Raw genomic sequence first — 23,475 nt, 5'->3', positions numbered from 1 at the left:
TTATATTTGAATAAAAAATAAAAGAAGAAGATTTTCTGTATATTAAATGAAAAATATTCTAAATGTTAGAACATTTTCAATCCAACTTTCAGAAAAAAAAACAATCCAAATAAGCTCGCCTTCATCTATAGCTGAGTAGTTAATATTGGGAGCTCATTTAAAAATTAAATTATTCCTTAATATAAACAAAAATATTTAAATTTTTAAATAATTTTTTTTATTACTCATTATAAAACTTATTTAATCCATTTTACTTTACAAATAACTAATAATGAATTTAAAAATATTCTATTATATTTTTTTATTTATTATTTCTAAATTATAATTTTCTTCAACTTTCTAATATGAGTTAATATTATACTTATCATGTTTGATCAATTATATATAAACTGTAAAATTTTACAATTTTGATTTAAAAATAAAATAAAATAATATTAAATCAATCTAAAGATTTTTTAAGCCACATTTTAAAAAAATGATAAATGAAAGAAATAATAAACATGAATTTCTTTTATATTAAATGAACAGCAAATATTCAAGTATATATATTGATGTGCTTGAAGTTTAGCTATTTATTATTCTTTTGTTAGAAAATTTAGCATCAGCGAAATTATTAGGAAAAATGTGATATATCTAAATCTAAATTGCTTTTTGGTAATTGTGAATTGAATTGGCTTGTGATTAAAAATTTGAAAAAAAGCAAATTTTTATATTATTAATTTATTAACAATAAAATCTCCTCTCCCTTTAATAAATGGCAAGCACATGATATAAAAATAGCATGTTCATTTTTTTAACTAAAACAAACACTAATCAAAAAAAAATATTTTGTTTGATAAATAAATTCAAATATTTGCTAAAATAAAATTATTTTTGCTTTGGATGGGTGTTCAAATTAAGATTAAAATAAATTTTTTATTACTGTAAACTAAAATAATAAAAAATAAAAATCTATTAAGATTAGAGACCAAAGCTCTATCTATTAATTTATTTTACTCTCTTTTAAGTGGATATTATTCATTTTTTAACATTAAATGACCTAATTTATTTTTAATTACAGTCATAAATACATAATTGTCATCATATATTTATTTTTTAGAAAGTAATTTATATCAATTTAAATAAAACTTCAATATTCCAAAAAACTAAAAAATACAATTAAAGAAAGTAAGTAAAAGTAAGTAAACTACCTAAATACCATTAATATAAGTTGTCAACTAATAATAAAACAATTCTTTTATTTAATTTTTGCTTCATAATAACTTTCTGTATTATCAACTTTGATTCATGAAAATATTTCATTTTTTATGAGCTTATATTATCTAGTAAAATTCAAGCAGTTGTTTATGAATATATAATTGTTTGTTTTAATCATACTAAAATAGCTATTGTGAGTAAAAACTATTTAGAGTTATTTTTAATTTAATTAAGAGTAAAAAAGGAGACAAGCAAATAAAATGAGATTAATTTATAAATTGACTACTTTCTTTATTCTTATTAGGCTTTCATATTTAAAATAAATAAGTATTGTAGACAGTAATTTCAGTAAAACAGGCAATTTTATACTAACTAATTAAAATCCATCAATCAATGTTAGTTTTGAAAGCAAATTTTCTTCTATCCCTTAAGTGATAATCTCTTAAAGCTATTTGGATTCATCGAAAAATACTAATGAACTTGATTATTAAGTTTAATTATCAGCTATTGATTAGACTGGCTTCTAAGCTGTCCTCATATATTCTTAAAATTCTTAAGTATTTTAAGTTGATTATAACTATATAGCAACGATAGGTAGTAATATTTATTCAATATCTAAATCAATTGACATTAATAGTATGAATTAAAGCTCTGACGCAAACTATTAAATTTATTCAGCTTTCATTCCTTTTTCTAAAAATAATCTTCCTAATAACCCAAAAATCTATGCTAAGGCTATCGGATTTATGACAGGATTTTATATAAAGTAAAATTCTTAGGAATTAGATATATATTTCGAAATTAGCTCAAATTTAACTAGTATATTAATTTATGTTAGAACAAACATAAATTATTAAGTTTAATTAAACACAATTAGATTTAATTATTTTGAATTTTACTATCAAGATAATAATTCAATTATGATGAATATGTATTAAGAAACCAGTTATGAATTTATTTTAGATTCTTCCAATTGCTTATACAATAACGTAATATCAAACCAATATTAATCATTAAACTAAGAATGCAAAAAAGGACTTTCTGGTGATGATATTTTAAAAAAATTTGCAAGAGTGTAGACTTCTAAAACTCCAATAAATGTCTAGCATATAACTAAACAAGATTTTGCTATTGGTTTTTCTAAAATGTCTTGTAATTTATCTGCCTAAAATCCTAGAATTGTTCTATATGATTTTGCCTTATCTAGTAATACAATCTAAATCACTTACTACACTTGGTAAGGTTCTTAGGTATTAGGAGTAACTTCTACTATTATTGAATTATATAGTTTATCATGCCCTACAGGTTTTTTCTATTCCTTTGCTGCTTCTGATTGTGTAAACAGTTGTGAATAATAAACTTATCAAGAATAAAATCTGTCAAATAATAGTTTATTACCTACTTGTAATCAATGTAATACTACTTGTTTTGATTGTACAGGTCCCTTATCTAATAATTGCAAAAGCTGCTCAGTTAATTTTCCTTATTTTAATACAATCACAAACGAATGCTTATAGCAAAAGCCTATTTCAGGCTATTTTTGCATACAAAGCAAAGATATCTCATACCAGTTTAATTGTTAACCTTGTAAAGATATTTATTGTAATAACTGCACAGATATTATACCAAACTCTTGTTCGCAGTGCTAACCAAATACTTATTTATACAACAACAGCTGTTAATAAACAAAACCTTCTCCAGCTTTTTGTGACAGTTAAAATATTTGCCAAAAATGCTCTATTTAATATTGTCTCAGCTGTGATCAAGGACCTTAAACTTGTAGTTAGTGCCCTAGTTCATTTTATATTGATCAAAATACAAACTAATGCAAATGCCCTTATGCTACTTTCTTAGATTCAAATAACCCTCAATGCATACCATGTCCAATTAATTGTGCTATATGTTAAAGTAGTATATATTGCTAGGTCTGTGCTTCAGATTCATTAAAAGACCCGTTAAATCCTGGAAAATGTATATTAAATTGTAAATCTGGATAATTTTACAATAGATAAACTTAAAGTTGCTAGTAATGTGCTCCATAATGCCTTACTTGTTCTGAATCTCAATCTAATTGTTAATCATGTAAAACTGGTGCTTAAATAAAATTTAATTCTGTGTCTAATTAAAATGAATGCACTTGTATTGATTAGAAAGATACATAAAATTAAATAACTGGTAATTGTTAGTAATGTCAAGATCCTATGTGCTAGTAGTGTGATATCAATAATAGAAATTAGTGTTTATAATGCATATAATAAGCATAATTTTCACAAACTAATTAGAAATGTGTGTGTTCTTAATCTACCTATTACTCATAAAGTACCAATAGTTGCATTTAATGTCCTTAAGCAAATTGTTTGGAATGTTTACCTGATGGCTCTTAGTGCATTTAATGTAAAAGTGGGTTCTTTTTTGATAACAGGCACAATACTTGTAGCTTTTGCAAATCAGGTAAATATACTGATATTAATAATAAATGCACTTAAAATTGTATTGATTAATGTGAATTTTGTTTTGATTCTAATTCCTGTTTCACATATTACTTAAATGCAACTTTAACTGGTAATGAATGTTATTTTACATGTAGTAAATGTAGTGGAATTAATAAAAATTAATGCTTAGAGTGCAGTTCTACAACTAGGATTCTTGATCTATAAACAAATAGCTGTGCATGCAAGCCTTCTTTTATAGAAACCAATCAATAGGATTGCTAATTTAGTCCAAGCCCTAACATTTTATTCAAAGTTGCAAGTATAATGACAAGTATTTAGTACCTTATTTACCTTCCAACTTTGTTTATTAATCATCATCCTTTCTCTGATTATTTTTTGATGAATTCACAGTTAATAGGAAATCAATTTTATTCATAGCAACATAATTAGGTAGGTATTTTTGCTTGCCCTTAAGCTAAATTCAATTATTTTAATCTCCTTGATAGCTAAATTTCAGTTTTTAGTTATGATTTACCTTCCTCTAAAGATTCATCAAGCCTCTCAAACTTAATTGCTTTTTTTGGGTATATATTTTTCTCATATGCATTTATTGCTTTCGGATTTGCATATTTTAGAATTAACAATAAAAAGAGCTATGACGAAACAAATAATTTTAAATCTTTCTTAAACTGGAATTTGTTCATAAAAGTGAATCGAATATCAAGTAATATGATACTCATTTACTCAATTAATAATTTAGATATATTTAAGGAATTTAACTTTTACGCTGTAGGCTCGCTTGCTTATGGAGTGTTATATTTAGTTTTTATTTTTCTCCAAATATATATAATAAAAAATGAGCTTCTAATTTAACCTTTTAAATATCTTACTGAAAATTTAAATTTTAATTATGGATTTAGTAAGTATTTTTGGCTAGTAACAGAATCAAAAAAGATAACCTATTGTTTATCTTTCTTGCTTAATGATCATATATATCTATGGACATAATTTTCTGTGTGCCTTTTAAGCTTATTTATAAATTTGATATTTAGACCTTACAATCATAAAAAATTAGATTTGTTCTATTTGCTTATTAGTGACATTTTATAAATTTTAATAATGCTAATTTTAATACTTATGAATTAAAATAGTTAATATAGTCAATCTTTACAGGATCTAATATTGTACCAGGAATTATTAATTAATATTTTATTGTTATTATAAATATTTTTCGCGATTATGCACTCATTTATTTAAATTGAATACACTTATAGACAATACTTGCAATTTAGTTAAAGAAAATTGAAAGAGAGTTTTATTCATAAATAAAATGGTACAATGATGATCAAAAGCTGCTCAGCGGAAGAACATAAAGTAAGATAAGAAGGAATTTCAGCTAGTTAAATTGAAAGCATATTAAATACTAAGACATTTTCAATTTCCTTTTCAAGGAAAAGATCAAAGTAAACATCTATTTATTGATTTCATAAATAAAATCTAAAATAAATTCAAATTATTCTTTTATATGATTATTATGTTTTATTGTATAAAATTATAATCAGAGTAGTTATTTTAAATTAAAATAAAATCATTATTATTCGATTTAAAAAAGATAAATTAATTAATTTTACATATCTAAATTAAATTTAATATTTACAATTTTTTTGAAAAAATTAATTATTTGTTAATATTGCATATCTTGTTATACATTTATTTCAGAATTTATAAGAAAGGCTAAGAAAAAAGCAAAAATATACCATATTTTTTTATGGAAACAAATAAAAAATATTTTAAATTACTGATTCTAAAGATTAAAATATTTTAAATGTTAGTTTCTCTTTATGAATCTATTGTAAAAAATAAGTATATTTGCTCAATTTAATCTATACTTATTTTATCAGAATTTATTAATATCTAATTTTCAAAGCAGCAATATATCTTGGAATTGGAAGCTTACTAAATTAATATAATAATAATATACAAAGCTATTGTTCATAAATGTGTACAAAATATATTTTCATTTTTAACTTTTAAAAGAATATTAATACACTGCAATATTATAATTATAATATTAAATAGTATTATTTTTTTAACTTTAATGGGATATTATTGAAAACTTAAATTTGTTTGATTTAAAGAGATCAAATAAACAAAGCATGAATATTGATTAAAATTATAATTGCGAAAAGTATTATTTAAAAAAAAAAATCAGCTTAATTACAAGCATTTAATTTGTTTGGCTACTAATAATCTATTAGATTAATTGTCTATTTTTATTTTTGGTAGTTTGGCTTAATTAAATTTCTTTAAGATGAAAATAAATTTTAAATTAAATTTGCTGCATGATATCTATCGAATATTTATCTAAAATGAATTTTTTAATACTGAATAGTCTAAAATAGAGATAAAGTTTTGAGTAGATAAAACTTTTAGTAAAATCACTATTCCCACGCAATTTTATCATATAACTAATCAATAGATTACTGCATTTTAGCTTTATAAATTTAATATTTTATGTACTTTGCAGTTTTTGCACCATATAAATATTCTGGAAATCTTCCAAAAAGAAAGTACGTCATTATCTATAAATTTATTTTTTATGAAAAAACCTTAGATTGAAATTGACACAATTGCTAAATGATAAAATATATTTTAAGAAGTTTTGCAGATAATCTTAGTAGCATAAGAGTGTTCAATTCGATACTCTTTAACCAAATATTATTGGAGTTTTTTGCTTATTCTTTAATGAATATTCAATACAATTTCTTTTTTGCCTTCTATAAAATTTTATTATTTTGTCTATTTTAAAAAGATTCTATTCATTTTTTGAGATTGGATTAATTAAATTTTAATATTTGATTAAGTTAAATCCAGAATTCTTACTTGAAATTACATTTATATTTAATGCAAGGCGCTATTTAATTATGGCAGTACAGCTAAAGCAAAGAGAGAAGCTAGTAAGAAAATTCTTAAAAGGAAAAATGAAATATCGATTAATCTTCATTAACTTAGATATTTAAATTAAATTAAATAGCAATCCTATATTGTTGATAAAAGAATATATCTTGAATTAGAAAGTAAATAATTCAATTTGACTTGTAAATTCTTATAGAATCTCTCAGGAATGGATAAATTATTGAAATTTATAATACCAATGATTTTATTACTTTTAATAAATATATATAGGTACTGCTTTATATATATCCAAGGCTTAAATGGTCCTAGCAAGATTTAATAATTAATAATTTGATTTAAATTATTTATAAATATTGAATTTAGGTTGATGCTTTCTTATATAAATAATATATTGGAAGACAGAAGAATAAATAAAAGAACTCTTGCATTTGGAATATCATTTGTATTAGCTGCTTTTGCAATAACAAAAAGCTCATTAGTTTAAAGGTTGAAAGATAGAATCATGGGATCAAAGGCTTCCTGTTGTTAAAGTAATACAAACAATTCTCTGTCTTCCGAAATTGATGCATAAAATTTACCATACACAAAAAGACTGAATGCTGTTTCATAAGAAGATAAAAAAGAATTTGTTTTTGTTCAATCATCCTCTATTAAAGAAGGTGAGTAAAAACCAGTTCACAGCATTCTCAAAAAGTCTACTTCTATAGAAATTTAAAAAAATAGAAGTTCAATATTGAAGTCAACGAAAAATAAATCTTCAAAGGAACCAGAAAAAAAGAATCAAGCGGAAGAATAGAAATAACAAAATATTCCATTTATTTAATAAAATTAAACTAATTCTTTAATAGGTAGCAAAGTTACAGAAATACCAAAAATTGATGATTCCGTTAAAGTGGAAACAAGAGGTACTCTTAACGTTGTATATGGGACAACTGGAGGTAACAGTGCTAGATTAGCTGCTAACTTAATTGCTGAAGCTAAGAAGCATAAATATCAACCAAAACTAATCCATTTAGGTGATTTTGATGCTACCAATTTTGTCAACATGGATAGAGCTATTTTTGTTATTTCTACCTACGGAGTAGGTGGACCAACAAGCGATGCTTAAGTCTTTTATGATTGGATTTCTTAATAATCTGATTCTAAATTGTTTTCCCATATGAAGTACACAGTGTTTGGGCTTGGAAATAGCACTTTTGAAAATTTTGCTGGTTTTGGAGTAAAAATTGACTCTAAATTAGAGGAATTAGGGGCTAAAAGATTATATCCTTTGGGAAAAGGTATTTTTATAAATTATCATACTGGATTTATATAACTATAATAAATAATTTAATTAATTTTCAAACCATTAGTTTCGAAAAAATATAAAATATCATTTATAACAAATAAAGGTGATGCTGCCGAAGATACAACAGATTAAGATTTTAACAAATGGAAAGAAAACTTATGGAATGTTTTGAACGAATAATTTTCAATTCAAGAAACTACATTGAAGGAATTACGTAAGGCAGAAGCAGGTTTCTAACTCAAGATGGTGTAAGGAGTTAACGAGCTTGATTTTGATAATTATACTTTTGAAGAATAAAAAATTGAAAGCAAGTTAAGAGAATATTTTAATGCAACAAATGTCCCAGTTAAAGAAATTCGCGAACTTAGACAAAAACCTGATGAATCAAGTTGCTTACATATTGACTTTGATATTTCTTCCACTGGATTTAAGTATGATACAGCTGGAAATTTAGGTGTATATCCTGAAAATGACTATAAATCAATTCAAGACTTTGCTACTCTTTAAGGATATTCTTTAGATGATGTATTTGTCTTAGAACCTTCATAAGAAAGAACCAAATTACCTTTACCTTCTCCAATGAAGGTTAGTACCTTTTTGTCCAAGTTCTGTGATTTGTTTGGTCCTGTTAACAAAACAATTTTATAGGGTTTAGCTGATTTAAGTGGTAATCAATAGTTTATTGCGGATTGTGAAAAATGGGTTAGTGATAGTCAAGGCTTTGAAGAAAACATAAGAGAAAAAAATCACTCTATCTTTTCTTTAAGCAAATAATATAAGATAAGAATTCCACTCTTAAGCTTGATTAAAATAAGCAATCGTATATTCCCTCGTTTCTATACTATTTCTTCCTCAAATAATAGTAACCCTAAAGATCTCCATATGTGTATTTCTATATCAAAAGTAAAAGACCCATCAGGTACTCGTAATGGTTAAGCTTCTTCATTTTTCACTGCTTTAAAGTCTAACTATTCTGGTAAAAGAGTTAGAATTTTCCACCAAGAAAGTACATTTAAGCTACCACAAGATAAAGAAAAACCTATAATAATGGTTGGTCCTGGTGCAGGACTTGCTCCTTTTAGAGCCTTCTTGTAAGAGAAATAGTTCTTTGAGGAATCCAAATAAAACACTTAATTTGGTGAAACCGTTCTTTATTTTGGTTGCAGAGGCAAGAAGGTAGATTACATATATAAAAGTGATTTAGAGGACTTTGAAAAATCTAAAGTGTGCAATAAACTTAGATTGGCATTCTCTAGAGATGGTCCAAATAAAGTTTATGTCTAAGATTTAATGTAAGAAGATTTAGAATTAATTGCTGATCTTTTCTTGAATAAGCAAGGAACCATTTATGTTTGTGGTTCTAAAGCAGTTGGAGAGTCTGTTAAAGAATTTATAATAAATATGTACTAAGAAAAAGAAGGTATGGTTCCATATTTGGCATACTCAAAAATCGCTGAATTAGAATCTGAAAAACGTATAATAATGGAAGTTTGGGGTTGAATAATTAGTGAATGAATGAATGTATTTATTGATGATAAAATATTTATTAATTAATTAATTTTGTAAAAATATATTTTTATACAAACTTAAATGCTCAAGTTTAATTTTATTTCATTCATTAATAATTATCATTTTTAAATATATACTGAGATTAAAGTATATTAAGAATTATAATAATTAACTAACTAATTGCCATACTTAATCAAAATACAAGTAAATTTATATTTTTTAAAATTTAAAATATTATCAATAATAAAAATAATTATATTAAATATCTGAAAAAATAATTAACTTTTTAATTAATGGTCAAATTTATTAAAATATTTGTCTAAAAACACATGAAATATCTTTAATTAATTCAAAAATTATTAATTAAATCTATTTGCTATTGTAACATTTTTGTCTTTAGAAAAACTTAGGAATAATTAAAGAACATTTATTTGCTTATGTTAAAAATAGTAGCATATACAACTGTATTTGATTATTTGCTTTATTACTTGGTTGTTAATAAAAAAATTTTTATTATTTAAGTCAATAAATTTTATTTTGAATCTTTATTTTGCAAATAATTTTATAAAAATATGTAAAAATTAAATAATTTTAATTTTCCTTTTATGTTTAGCTAAAAGTAAAATAAAAACAAAATATAAATTAATACTTTATTTATAAATATTTTAAATTTTAGCTTCTTTTTGAAAGACAGACTTCATTAATTTATCCAAAAAAGATTTATCTACAAGTTTATTATTATTAATCTTATATAAAATTCTGAAGAGTTAAGAGTAACTAAAATTTCTAAAAATTTTCTAAGATTTTTTTAATTATTTTTAATATTGAAAAAATAAGGATGAAAAATATAAAAAAAATAATTAAATCTAATAATAAGTCTAAATTATAAATGAAAACTACAAAATTAGCTTAAACTGTGTTGCTTAGTGATGGAAATAAGATTCCTATTATAGGGCTTGGGACATTTTTGACTACTAATAAGGATTAAATGACAGACCTTATTAGAACTGCATTAAACGTAGGCTATCGTCATTTTGACACTGCTAAAGTTTATGAAAATGAAGTTTATATTGGTGAAGCATTCTAATAGATTTTTAGCGAAGGAGTCTATAAAAGAGAAGATATTTTCTTAGTATCTAAAATAATGTCCAATAAAAATGAAGTTGTTAGTGATGTTATAAGATAAACTTTAAAAGATCTTTAGGTAGAGTATTTAGACTTGCTTTACTTACACTGGTCATTTACTCCACCTTCAGATTAGCTAGAATGGAATCACAAGCCAGTCCATCAAGTTTGGGCCGAGTTAGAAGAAGTCTAAAAGAAAGGCTAAACAAAATCTTTGGGAGTCTCTAACTTTAATGTTTAAGGATTAGTTGATTTGCTTTCATATGCAAAAATTAAACCTGTCTCATTATAAGTAGAACTTCATGTTTTTCTTTAACAAAATAGACTCATCGAATTTTGTAAAAGAGCTAATATACATGTCACTGCTTACTCACCCCTAGCTAGATATACAGAAGTTATAAATAACTAGGTCCTAAATAACATAGCAAAAAAATATGGTGTTCCAGTAACTTAGATTTTACTTGCTTTTCTTATTTAGTAAGGAATATCTGTAATTCCAAAAACTGAAAAATCATTTAGATTAAAGGAGAATTTTGATGCAATTAACATAACTTTAGAATAAAACGATGTTGAAGAACTTAAAAAATTGGATATAAATCACAGAACTATATAACCAGCCACATTTTAGCCATTTTAATTTATACCTATATTTGATTGATATTATATTAATTTGTATATAAAAAGTATTTCAAGTGATTATTAATAATTTTTATAGTACTTATTTAATTTTTTTATTTTAATTGAAATTTTCCAAAAACTTTTTAAGATACAAGAAATTGATAAAAATACTGTTTTATAAAAAAAGAAATTTACATTTTTTAGTTCCCTCATTATTTAATAGGAAAAAGATTAAGCATTCAAGTAAATGTAAAACTAAAATATGAAGCGAAAACTGGATTAAATTGAAATTTCGTATATTTATTTTTTAATTAGGCTACTGCCTTAACTTTTAACTTGTCTTTTACATACTAATTCCAAGCATTTTTATTAAATTGCATATTTTAAAAGTCATATAAGCTAATTAGAAGATGTAGAATTAGTTTCCAACATTGTCTACAATGGGTATTTAATTGAAAGAAATATTTTAAATTCCAAAAAATATCTTTAAAAGAGAAGAAAGGTATATAAATGATGAAGTAGTAAAGCAATTTTCTTAAAAAGTTGCAAAAAAATACCCTAATTTATAAGGGTTAAAATTGAAATTTGAGTAAATTTAAAGATCTTTATTTTTTCTAAGAAAATCTAAATTTAAATACAAATTATCAAATTAGGAGAAGCTATATTAATATAGAAGGATTTAAGTATTTAGGAAAGCTTTTTAAAGGATTATAAAACCTTAAATATCTCTATTTAGATTTATTGTAAATTATTTGGATATATTCAATAATTTATAAAAAAATTTATAGTAATGCAGGAATAACAACATATGATATCCATGAAATAGCCTCTTCAACTTCATAGTGTATGCAGCTAAGCTATTACCATATATACATCAAATAATTGACTTAGATTGAAAGTAGTGATTTTACTTTGCTTATAACATCTGTAAAAGACCTTCCTTAACTATATGATTTTGGGATAGAGATTCAAAATATTATTTTAGAAAATGAAACTTTTAGCGACCTCAACTAAAATATTAAAAATTTTTACTGCCATCTCAAGTAAAATCTAAGATTTTTTTAATTATAATTAAAATTTAAATTATACAATATTTTAGTTTTTGCACTATTAATGATGATTATTGTTTGGAGTACTTAAAGATATTTTTGAAAAAGAGCTACAAGTAACTTTAATCAGTAATTCTTAAATTCAGGTAACTCATTTATTTGAAAAAAAGATTTTTTAATAGAAATTTTTTATAAAAGTGACACATTTCTGTCTTAGTAGAATTTTTAATGCATTCAATATTGCTTAGAAAATAAGTAGTTGTTTACTGTAGAAATTTAAGTGGAGTAAAAAATTAATCTATTTTAATGAAATAAACAATAATTAATTTAATAGGGATTGTGAATTAGAATTGGATGGAGATTATTTCATATATAGACTCAAAAGACTATAAAATTTGTAAAACCTAAATATTAACTTTTGGTAAATAAATTTTCTTGTTTGTGATAATTGATAGCTAAATTATTTCTTCCCATTATTCTAGCGGAAACAAATTGGCTTACAAATCAGATAATAAAAAGACTTCTGAAGATAAAAAGATAAAAAGCTTGAAGAAATTGATTATAAATCTAGAGTAAAATAAATTCAAAGAAATTATATTTTATAAAATTTTTTATGTTAGGAGAGTTAAGCTTGCAGAAAAAAACTGTTTATAGTTTTTAAATAATTTTACCTCAAATGTAGGCCTTTAAGAATTATCGCTTAACTTTAAGTAAATTTACTGAGCAAAACACATCCTAAAAAAATTTATAAAATAAGTGGGTTGAATTACAAAAATGAGTTTTATAATGACTTAGGAGATTTCATAAAAAAATAAGCGAATTTAGGTGAACTAAGCTTGGTGATGTAGATTAGGTTACATAGAATAAATAATAAATAAATAAAATTTAAGTTATTTTAATTTTAAACATATAGCTGTAATGATTTTTAGAAGCTCATAGAAGACATCGCTTTCAACAAATAAAATTTAAAAAAAATTCATTTAGATTGTAGGTAAATAAATCAATTAAATATTTAAAAATATATTATTGGTATATAATTAATTTCCTATAATTGATTATTTTTATCTTTTTAAACAAATTTTATTATCAATTATATTAAGATATGTGATCAGTAAAAACGAAAATTCAGTTGAAGAAAAATATTAATTATCTTCCCTAAACTAAATCAAGAATTTATAGTCATTCACTTTTCTAACAAGGTATTTAAATTTTTTTTGTATTTCTAATATCATTAAGTACTAAAAGTTTTTTTGCCTAATTTATTTTTAATTTAGAAACATAGGTTTTGATTAAGATGATATCATCGATTTAATAGATAAGTTACGATTGAATACAAGAATCAAATCCTTCGTTTGTTATTCAATGTAAATTTATATTTACCATCCAATATTCATTTGTTCGTTTCAAAATATTTTGTTAATTTTGCAAATAAATTTAAGGGATTAGAAAAAAAATGTGAATTCGATATCTAGTTTGTGCAACTATTTTATTAATTTACCTTACTAATTCGATAGATTAAGTATTATTTTTGGGGTTAGTGAAAAACTTTTAAAGTAGTCGGATATTTTACTTGACTAAATAGAGCTAACTATGCATAGAATAGGATATATTATTTCTTTACAAAGCATTGAAGTAGTTGAAAGGTAAAATTATAAATTAGCTTTAGAAATATCTATTTAAAATTTTTTTTAGTAAGTACAGCATGAACAAGGCTTTTAAAAATTTTTAGAGATCTATCACAATTTAAATACTTCAGTGTGTAGCTTTTAAAATATAGATATTTAATGAATTAACATATAATCCTATTTTTATTTATTAAGATTTATGTGTGTGACGACAACTGATAATTAAATAAATAATCATTTCTTTTACACTTAATTGAATTTAGTTAGTATTTATATATATTAAGCTTAAATTTTAAATCAAAATTATATATAGAGTAAATAAATAAATTCACAAATAAACTATTAATAGGTTTTTATATTATGGCATCGAAATAATTAGATGCCAAAAACATTTAATTAAGTAATTCCAAATAATTAATTGTATTACATAAACTATATGAATTGCTTTGTATAGTAATATTTTTAGTTTATTCTTTATAAAATAATAAGGTATAACAAAATTTCATTAAAAATATAAAGAAAGAACACTGTAGTTTTTAAATAAGTATTAAAGCTTTTGTTTGTTTATTTTAAAAGATAAAGACTATGTAAATGAGGTTGTTGTCATTTAAGTAATAGATCATTGAAAAGTTTAAGTCCTCCTCAGAAGTATTTTATAATTATTTAACTTTAAGATACTTGAATAGTTAAATGGAGGAAGAGTTCTATCAAGAAGAATCAAGGGCAGTAAAATAGAATTATTGTTTATGTTTAATCTGAATATATTACACTCTAATTGCTAATAATTTATTTTAACTAACCTTAGAGAATTAGACAAGTAGGCGTCGTCATGATATACTAAGTACTTATGAATATAATATACATCATCGGAGACTTTTAATATCTTTTTTTAGGCAACATTTTTTTTTGTATAATACTGTTTGCAATTTGCTTCTACTTTCGAAAGATTCACAAGTATATTTATACAATGGCTTTTATCTATATCTCATATGCTCATACAAAATTCCTAGTTTCAGATAATATTTCTAAATATACCTTATTTAGTAATGGTCAAGTATTTATCATATATATATCTTTTATTTGCTATATCTCTACTTTTAATTCATACCATAAACTTATCTTCTATTATTTATCTTTAAACTATTACTTTTAATTAATAGATTTTTGTACTTTATTACACTGTTTCTCCAAGTGATTTTATAGTATAAATGCTTGCAATTATTTTTGGACAAGTATGGGTTACATATAAATTAGCTGATGAGTGGTTAGACGCTGTAAGGTAAACACTATGGACGTTGACATTTATGTTGTTTATAAGGGTTTAGTATATCGAGAAGAAAACATCTTACTTTATGCAATAAAAGTAGTTTAAAGTCGATTAGATCATTAAAAACAATATATTTTAACAGATTTTAATTACTTCTTTTGACAGTCGCACTAACTTAATGAATGTCTATGGTAAAATAATCATCTTATCAAATGTTTTATAATAAAATTCAAGCAAAATTAAATCAAATATATCCCTATTATTAATATCATCTCAGCATCAATTATAATCTGTATTTTTTATTTACAATCAAAGTCTTATAAATTTGTCAATTAAATAATTTTCGAAGAAAATTTTTTAAAACTTAAATGGTAGAAAATAGCCAAAAAGAATTTTCTCTTTTCATTTTCAACTTTTGATTAAAATCTATAATCAATTTAAAAATACAATTATACCCACTAATTATATTTAAGAATAAAATCTTCAATAAATTTTTGCAGTTTTGATTGATATTAACTCAGCAAGATATTTATACCAATTTTAACTATCAATTATGCTATCATTTTTCTTTAAATATGATAATTATGTTTATTTTAGAAATTTAAATCTAAATATTTATTTTTTAAGAAAAAAATGAATAGATGGATCAAATATTAGATGGTTAAAAAAACTAAATAAATTTGAAGAAATGCCTCGAGACTTTTGAAATAATTAAAGCAAGTAAAGATGCTGAAGTAAAAGGCAATCTATACAAATATTTACAAAAAAAACATTTTATAATGCAGAATAAAAGTAAAGATAGGTTCAAGAAAAAAGAATTTAATATATAAAGCCAATTAAATATACCTCTTTAAAAAACAAAAAATACATCTTTCAGCGCATTAAATTCATAAAAAAACTTAAAGGTAGAATCAAAGAGAGAAACTGTTACATAGAAAAATATGAATGAGTAACTTGAGCATGAATTTTTATATTTGATGCACAATGAACAAACATATAAAGCTCGAATTTAAGAGGTTTACTTAGATCAACCTTTGCTCATGATTATTTTTGAAAATTAAGAAATAGTAAAAAATAATACCAAGCTAAAAAAATAGTTAGAAGTCTCAAACAGTGTTTTATTGAATTTTTTTTAAGAAGTCAACTCTAAATGTAACACTTTGAGAAGCCTCATTTTCAACAATGACATATTTAACTCAAAGTTTTTATTTCAGCTGCTCCAGAATAATATTTACAGTATACAACAGTATCTTCGAAAGAGAGGGAACAATGCTCAGCAAAAAGTAAATAGCAATAGTGCAAGTTTATCTTAAATAAATAATTTAGAGAACCCTATCTCTGCACCTCTTTAAATGCAAAATCTAAAAAAATAAATATTAAAATTTGAATGTTGCTCTGACACTTAGAATGTACATATGTCAGTTGATATTTCCAATCTATTTAAAAATAATTTTCATCATAACTTAAAAAAATAAAATAAATGTAATGGAATAAATGGCTAAGCTCACTAAGCTCAAAGAGATAAATAAAAAAAAAGACATAGTAGTTTTGATTAAAACTCTTCAAGCTTTTAAGATGATGTAAAGTTAAATTGTGATGGTAAACACTCATTTACTTAGTAAGCTCATTCTAATTCAGATGAAATGTTTTCTATATCTAAACTAGAAATGTTGGAAGAATAAAACTAAATTGACTATATTGATAGAGTTAAAATTGACGATAATTATAACTTTCAAAACATTTAAAAGAATAGCATGAGTTAGCTCAAATCAGTTTAATAGATTTAAAATGAATTGAAATTATAATTACAAATTCAAAATGCAAGTTAAAAATAATAATAATAAATAAATAATAATAATTTAAACAAAATATAACAATTTTAAAACAAATCTTTTAATACCTAAAAAATAGATTAAAACAAGATACTCAATACAAATGAAAATAAAATATAATTTGATAGTTTTAATTAGAACAATATCAAAAATAATTTTAACAATATAAACAATAATGCATCAGTTATGGCAACAAATATCACATAAAATAATACATTTATACTTAATGTTAGCAATAATATCTTTATTAATTAGAGCAGCATGGATAACAATAAAAATAATCTGAATGACGAATAATTTAATATGAAATCTATTGAAGGTAAAAATGGATAATAAATAGATAATATTGCATCTAAATTTAATTCTAATTTCCCTTCTTCAGTAAATTTTTCAAATGTATAGTTAAATAATTAGCCTGTATCATAGAATTTAGAATAAAACCAAGTAAAAGCAACAGATAACAATTTAAACTTTAAAAGCTCAATGCATAAAATAAGAAGTAATAATCGACACCTAACATAGGATTTATTTAGGGGAAATATAAGATTATTTAATTTCTAAGAAATATTAGAGGAAATTAAAATTTTTCAAAGCCAAATTAACATAAAATATGATTAAGAAGTCGCTCATAGTAAATTTTAGAGTGATAAAGACATGATTATTTATGTTTTAAGGTCGTTCTTAAGTAGTATTTTAGTAATTAACAATTATAGAAGAAATTAAATAAATTAATTAAAATTAAATTTGTAAAATAGTTTAAATTCTCCTAATTTTAATTAAATTAATCAAGTCATTTAATTAAACACTTAAAAACCCACTTTAGATTAAAATAATTCTAATGATAAAACTTATGAAGCTCCTTTACAGAATGGTTAATAACTCACAGAATCATGCTATTCTTACAATTTGCAAAATCTATTTTTAGAAGAACCTGTAAAGTAAACAAATATTCGTTTATTTTTTGAAGATAAATCTAATAACTAAATAATTTAAAATCCTTAAAATAAAATACCATAAAGCTAGCAAACAGAAAATAAAAATATTTAAAAACTTGTTTCAAGTAAATTAAGCTAAAAGATATTTTTTTAAATAAATAAAGAAAGATAGTCAAGTGAAAAAAAGCTCAGTAATTTTTCAAACTAAAATAGTCAAAATAACACATTAAGTGATCTAAAAAAATAAAATAGTTAAATGCAGTTAAAAGAGTAAAAAAATTTAACAGATTAATAAAAAAGCAAAACAGATTTAAGATAAGATTAATTGGCTTCAAAAAAAATCTAAATTATTGATTAAAATATGTAATAAAGAACTAAAAAATAACAATAAGCAGGAGAAATTATTCAAGGAATAGATATTCCTTTTGATTTATATGAGTCAGAGCTGGAATTTAAAATTGAATAAAGTAAGTATTGTAAAAGTATTAATGTAATAATTAATAATGTAAGTAAACATGAGCTCTTGAGCTGTTTAAATTTAAATACCAACAAAGAAGTTAACTAAACAGAATATGAAATCATAAAATTAATCATTCAAAAAATAGGTCCTTATCCTTTATTTTATGAATCAAGAAGAATATCTTTTTCTTTTCTCTTAGATTTAGCAGATATAATTGAAGGGTAGTCAATTTTTAATCTCCACAATCAAGATAATCTTACTCAATGAATTTTAGAATAAACACCTGAACCTAATGAGAGTTCTTAAATTGCAAAAAAAAAAGAAAGCTCAAGTTATTAGCTTAATTATTTTCAAAGTAAATTATGAAAAGTATCTTAAGTCCCTCCATATTTATTCTTATATTTTTCTTTCTAATTAGAATAAACCTTATTTCTCTAGTTTAATATGTATCAATTATATCATTGTGGAAATTTACTTGATTGAAATATATTATTTTCTATTTAATTTATGTTTATTTTGTAGCAAATTATTGGCTTTGACTATTTATTAATATTTCTTGATAGTAAATATAAATTAATTTGTGAAATATTATTATATACATACATATCACAATTCCCTTTATCTAAAATTTGTTAAATGTTTATAATTTATTTAAATATTAAAAATATAATTTGATTTTGTTTATTTTATAAATTTAAAAAAAAGCTTGTTAAAAAATTATTATTAAGAGTTATTTTAAAAATTAACCATCAATATGTTTAATAAATAGTAGAACAAACAAAAAAACAAAATTCTTAACATTTTGGGATTAAAAAATTTGTATTATATTTTTTAACTCTAAATCAGTAAATCTAATTAAATCTTAATTGTTTAGCAAATAATATGAAGAAAAGCATGAAGAAAAGAAAGGTAGACCTTTCATTTAATGTCAGTTCTGTCTTAAATAGCTTTACTTTAAGATACAAAAATAGTGAATTAGAAAAGGGATTTTTTTAATATGAAAGCAATTAGGTTAGCCATTTTTTAATTATTATTATTTTTTGTTAACATTTTCTAAATCACATTGAGCTTCATATTTTTTATAAGTCATAAAATCTAGATTTTCTTAACTAATTTATTTTAATAGAGAATAAATCAAGCAAAGCTATTGGCTTTATACATAGTGATGGTTAATTTAATGATTATAGCAATGAAATAATTTTAAATTATCTATTTAGTTAATTTATTCGCTGGTCTTGGATTTTATTTTTTAATGCAAAAAATTCAAAGGCTACATAATATTATCATTGTTGTAGTTATCATATATTCAGGATATGCAATATCAGATCACTTAAAGAATCCAGAGACTACAAATAATGCTTACTTTTTATCTGGAATGGTACACTTATTAACATATGAATTTTATTAATATTTATAGTTTATATTTAATAACTTATTTCTTTTTAATCATTTTACAGGCTCTTACTCTTTATTATAGTATCCCTCCAGGGGACTTTTTGCTATAATTTATAGCGATAATTATTTCATAGATATTTGTAATGATAACAGTTCCAAAAGAAATAAATGAAAGAACTGCCTTGATTTTGTGGAATTTAGGGTTCATTGCTTATCATTATATCTAACATAAAGAAAGAAAGATTTCTTATTTTCTAAAGTAGAAGTAATATAAAGTAGACTAGCTTATTAAAAACAATATTTTTTAGCAGATAATCCTAACATAGTTTGAAAGCACAACTTAATAGATTTAAATATATGGTAAGATAACTTTATTTCTACTTTTTAAATAAATTTCATATTTTCAATTATAGAAAAGAATGATCAAATGAATTAACTATTGAATGAAAAAGATTTGTCAGATTTAAAGCTTTGCTTTGAAGCTTTTATCATACCAGAAGAAGAGCAACGATCAAAAAATATTCACTTTTAAAATTTATATGCCTACACTTAATAAATGCATTTTGAAATGGACCAATAAATCCAGAAAACTAAATCTAAAAAAAACTATTATACAGTTCTAAAGACTAATCTTGAGAAGCTTTGTACTTTCTTTAAAAAAAAATCAAATCAAGACGACTAGTATCTAGAAAGCTCAAGTGCAAGAAAAAGGAGAAAATTAAGTACAAATTAGAATGATTTTAAAGTTTTTAAGGTTGTAAACATTGTTTTGGATATTTAATTTTTTGTAAGAATCAAAGCTGTACATTTAGATTGCCCGTTAGTGATGATAATTTTCGAAAATCTTGATATTGTTAAAAATAATAAAAAGCTTAAAAAATTAATGGAAGTAAATAATCTCTTAAATACAAAATTCTTTTTTGAAGTCAATAAGAAATGCGAATATTTGAAATGGGCTATGAAATAAAAATAGATAGATTAAATATAATTTTTTTTCTCTATTTTGCAAAATAATGTGTTTTCAATTATGAGTAGATAGTAAAAACAAGATACTTTTAACAGCAACAGCCCTCTTTTAAAGAAAAGACAAAATGACTCTATTTTTAATTAATCTGCTCAATTTTCTCCTGTTATAAAATTCAAAATATTTAATCAAAACAATACATAGCTTGGTAAATTGAATATAGTAAAGCTATTTAATTGTTAGTCTTAATAAAACAGCAATTAAAATTTAAATGAAAATAAACTCTCTTCAAATATTTCTAAATAATCATTGTGTAGCAGTCTAAATAAGCATATTATAGCTGAAACCAATTTTTTTAATATTGACAAAAAGTCTTAATCTGTTGACGAATATAAATAAGAATAGGATTATTATAAACTTTCATATTTTTTTTAAGAAGGAGATATGAGTCAAAGTTTACAAGAAATCAGCTAGAGAGATATAAATTAAAAATAAAACATAGAATCTCATTATCAGTTTTCACAAATGTATAAAAATTACTTTCAAAAAGCTTCCATCAAAATAGATCTTGAGAGTAAATTAGAAGATCCTAAATAATAATTTAGCAAATAAAAAAATGAATTATAGGAATTAAATGATTTGAATTTAAGTCCAAATCAGGCTAAATCTATAAATTAATCTGATTCAATATATAAAAACAATAACAATAATTCTTTTTAAAGCACTCATAATAACCTCTTGCAATCTCCTTGTTAAGAAATTTCAAAGCCAAATTTATATAGCTTGAATGGCAGCTATGAATAATAAAAATACAATAACAATAACTACGGATTTAACTTTCTAAATTCTACTTAACAAAAAAAGAAATCATTCGAAAAGCACAAAAAATAAGTATTAGGAGGGACTTTTTTATAACCTATTTCTGATAAAAAGCGAAATTCACTTTAATTAGTGCAAGATATTGTTTTGTTTTAAATAAATTAGCTTAACTTATAAAACGATAAAAATGTTAAACTAAGTCCATAATAAATCAAAAACATTCAATATAGCTCTGTTTTTTAAGATAAAGAATAACAACTACGTTTTGACAATAAAGATAGAGATAATATTAATGAATTTGAATTCTAAGATATTATTCAAGAACTAAGTATATTTAGAAAATTTGTTAAGATAAAAATAGATAAAACGTTATTTGGACTAAAAATATCAAATAATAAGGAAGCAATGTTGTATGTCCTCAAAAGTTTTTTAAGTAGTGTTATAGCTTTAAATTATATAAAATCTCGTAAAGCCAAATAAGATAGTAAATAATAATTAAAGTAATTTGAAGAAAGTAATGAGATTTAGTACAATCAACCCTTTAAAATTTAAGAGTAAGTTTAAAATGATTTATAAAACTAAAGGGTTTCTAAGAATAGCAGTGCTTCTTCTTTAAATAATGTCGTTTAATCAAGCATTTAAAAGTCAAAAGAAGTTTCATTTACACCAAGTTTGAAAAGCAATTCAATAAAAAAAATAAAAAATAATATCAATTTTAGTTCCTCTCCATATAATAAAAATAAAATTAATTAAGTTAATTTAAGCTTAAGAGATGAAAAAGAAGAAACCAAAACATTATCATTTTTCTAAAATACAAATATATTCATTAATAGCAACTCAAAAGATAGAACGAGTCCCACTTACTAAGAATATAAACAATATTTAGAATAAGATACTGTTTTAAGTAACACAGTTTAAGGCTAAACATAAAATAAATTAGAGAGTAGTACTTTAAATTTAAAGAAGTTTGATAATTTCAAAGAAATTTAATTTGAATTTCAATTAGAAACTAATTCGTTAACAAAGTGTTTGCTTGTTAAAATTGCTAATGTGTAAAAAGATGAGCTAATCAGTTGCATAAATTTTAATTCAAACAATTAGATAAATTAAATGGAATATGAAAACATTAAAGATATTATATAAAAAATAGGTCCATAGCCTCTTTCTTACTATTAAGGAAATGCTTATTTTTCCTTTTTAATTGATTTAAACTAAATTTTAAATAGAGAAAGTGGATTTAATCTAAGACCTACTAAATCTGAACTAAATAATGAAAACCTTTTAATTATTCCAGAAGAATAAGAAATAGAGAAAAAATCTTTTATCAAATTAAGTCCAGTTAATTGATTTAATATTTATTATTAGTTTTAAAAATTTTTGTTTATTTTTTGGAAATATAAATTAATTAAGTATTTATCATAAATTTAAATAAAATATATTTAAAAATCGTGATTAATTCTTAAAAATCTAAACATAGAATATAACTAAAATTTCTCTATAAAACTAAAGTAAATAAATATGTAAAGATTTTATTTATTTCATAGCTTTTGTATATTGAAAATTTACAATTATTTAAAAAAAATTTGTTCATGTTTAAAATACTTAAGTTTAATTAAGTTAACCTATTTTAATTAAAGAAGATACATTTTTAAATTAAAAAATCATTTATTAATTCATATTAAAATTTTTTGACAAAATTTAAATTAAAAGCAAATATAAATAATTATTAATACTCATTAAAAATAGTGATAATTTTTTTGCTATTGAAAAATAACTAAACTCAGCATAAAATTAATAATATTTCTTTATAAAACTAAAATAAATATATCAATTAATATATGCATGCATTTATATATGATTTAATCATAGTTTTTGTATATTTTAAATTTACTATTGTTAAAAAAGATTATTTATGTTTAAAATACATACTTAAATTTAATTAAAATTTTCAGTTCATTAACGAAGATTTAATTTTAATTTGAAAAATAATTTATTTAATTTAAAATTCATATTAAAATTTCTTTTCAAAATTAAAAATTAAAAG

At 22.4% G+C, this 23,475-nt stretch overlaps 7 protein-coding genes across 7 annotated transcripts; all 7 read left to right on the top strand. All coding sequences in view use genetic code 6, as the record gives it.

Annotated features, from left to right (window-relative positions):
- Window positions 1-1,420: 1,420 nt before the first annotated feature.
- Window positions 1,421-3,957, top strand: TTHERM_00058250 (H-type lectin domain protein; the record flags this gene model as incomplete). Its single annotated transcript, XM_001007558.2, has 4 exons — window positions 1,421-1,963; window positions 2,075-3,168; window positions 3,218-3,648; window positions 3,820-3,957. The coding sequence occupies exons 1-4, from the start codon at window positions 1,458-1,460 to the stop codon at window positions 3,955-3,957; spliced, it is 2,169 nt and encodes a 722-aa protein (XP_001007558.2). The 5' UTR covers window positions 1,421-1,457.
- Window positions 3,958-4,358: 401 nt separating this feature from the next.
- On the top strand, window positions 4,359-5,111 carry TTHERM_000058249 (transmembrane protein, putative; the record flags this gene model as incomplete). Its single annotated transcript, XM_012795501.1, has 1 exon — window positions 4,359-5,111. One exon carries the CDS (start codon window positions 4,359-4,361, stop codon window positions 5,109-5,111), a length of 753 nt encoding a protein of 250 aa, XP_012650955.1.
- Window positions 5,112-6,912: 1,801 nt separating this feature from the next.
- On the top strand, window positions 6,913-9,333 carry TTHERM_00058260 (aldo/keto reductase family oxidoreductase; the record flags this gene model as incomplete). The annotated part of the gene is made up of 3 exons (XM_001007559.3): window positions 6,913-7,075; window positions 7,394-7,825; window positions 7,937-9,333. 3 exons carry the CDS (start codon window positions 6,913-6,915, stop codon window positions 9,331-9,333), a joined length of 1,992 nt encoding a protein of 663 aa, XP_001007559.2.
- An 898-nt stretch (window positions 9,334-10,231) lies between these two features.
- TTHERM_00058259 (aldo/keto reductase family oxidoreductase) lies at window positions 10,232-11,125 on the top strand (the record flags this gene model as incomplete). Its single annotated transcript, XM_001470671.1, has 1 exon — window positions 10,232-11,125. One exon carries the CDS (start codon window positions 10,232-10,234, stop codon window positions 11,123-11,125), a length of 894 nt encoding a protein of 297 aa, XP_001470721.1.
- A 370-nt stretch (window positions 11,126-11,495) lies between these two features.
- TTHERM_000058258 (hypothetical protein) lies at window positions 11,496-13,968 on the top strand (the record flags this gene model as incomplete). The annotated part of the gene is made up of 14 exons (XM_012795502.1): window positions 11,496-11,674; window positions 11,739-11,828; window positions 11,874-12,128; window positions 12,185-12,280; window positions 12,333-12,419; window positions 12,469-12,555; window positions 12,617-12,706; window positions 12,755-12,844; window positions 12,892-12,987; window positions 13,048-13,125; window positions 13,235-13,333; window positions 13,409-13,498; window positions 13,574-13,777; window positions 13,827-13,968. 14 exons carry the CDS (start codon window positions 11,496-11,498, stop codon window positions 13,966-13,968), a joined length of 1,683 nt encoding a protein of 560 aa, XP_012650956.1.
- A 247-nt stretch (window positions 13,969-14,215) lies between these two features.
- Window positions 14,216-18,520, top strand: TTHERM_00058270 (transmembrane protein, putative; the record flags this gene model as incomplete). Its single annotated transcript, XM_001007560.2, has 4 exons — window positions 14,216-14,485; window positions 14,565-14,813; window positions 14,920-15,217; window positions 15,654-18,520. Exons 1-4 carry the CDS (start codon window positions 14,345-14,347, stop codon window positions 18,518-18,520), a joined length of 3,555 nt encoding a protein of 1,184 aa, XP_001007560.2. The 5' UTR covers window positions 14,216-14,344.
- Window positions 18,521-19,100: 580 nt separating this feature from the next.
- Window positions 19,101-22,778, top strand: TTHERM_00058280 (transmembrane protein, putative; the record flags this gene model as incomplete). Its single annotated transcript, XM_001007561.2, has 4 exons — window positions 19,101-19,264; window positions 19,380-19,631; window positions 19,711-20,008; window positions 20,062-22,778. Exons 1-4 carry the CDS (start codon window positions 19,136-19,138, stop codon window positions 22,776-22,778), a joined length of 3,396 nt encoding a protein of 1,131 aa, XP_001007561.2. The 5' UTR covers window positions 19,101-19,135.
- Between the last annotated feature and the right edge of the window lie 697 nt (window positions 22,779-23,475).

This window comes from Tetrahymena thermophila (genome assembly GCF_000189635.1).
Source record: "Tetrahymena thermophila SB210 genomic scaffold scf_8254811, whole genome shotgun sequence".
Lineage (NCBI taxonomy): Eukaryota > Ciliophora > Oligohymenophorea > Hymenostomatida > Tetrahymenidae > Tetrahymena > Tetrahymena thermophila.
The sequence above is the reverse complement of the archived record's forward strand: the minus strand, read 5'-3'. Positions and strand labels throughout refer to the sequence as shown.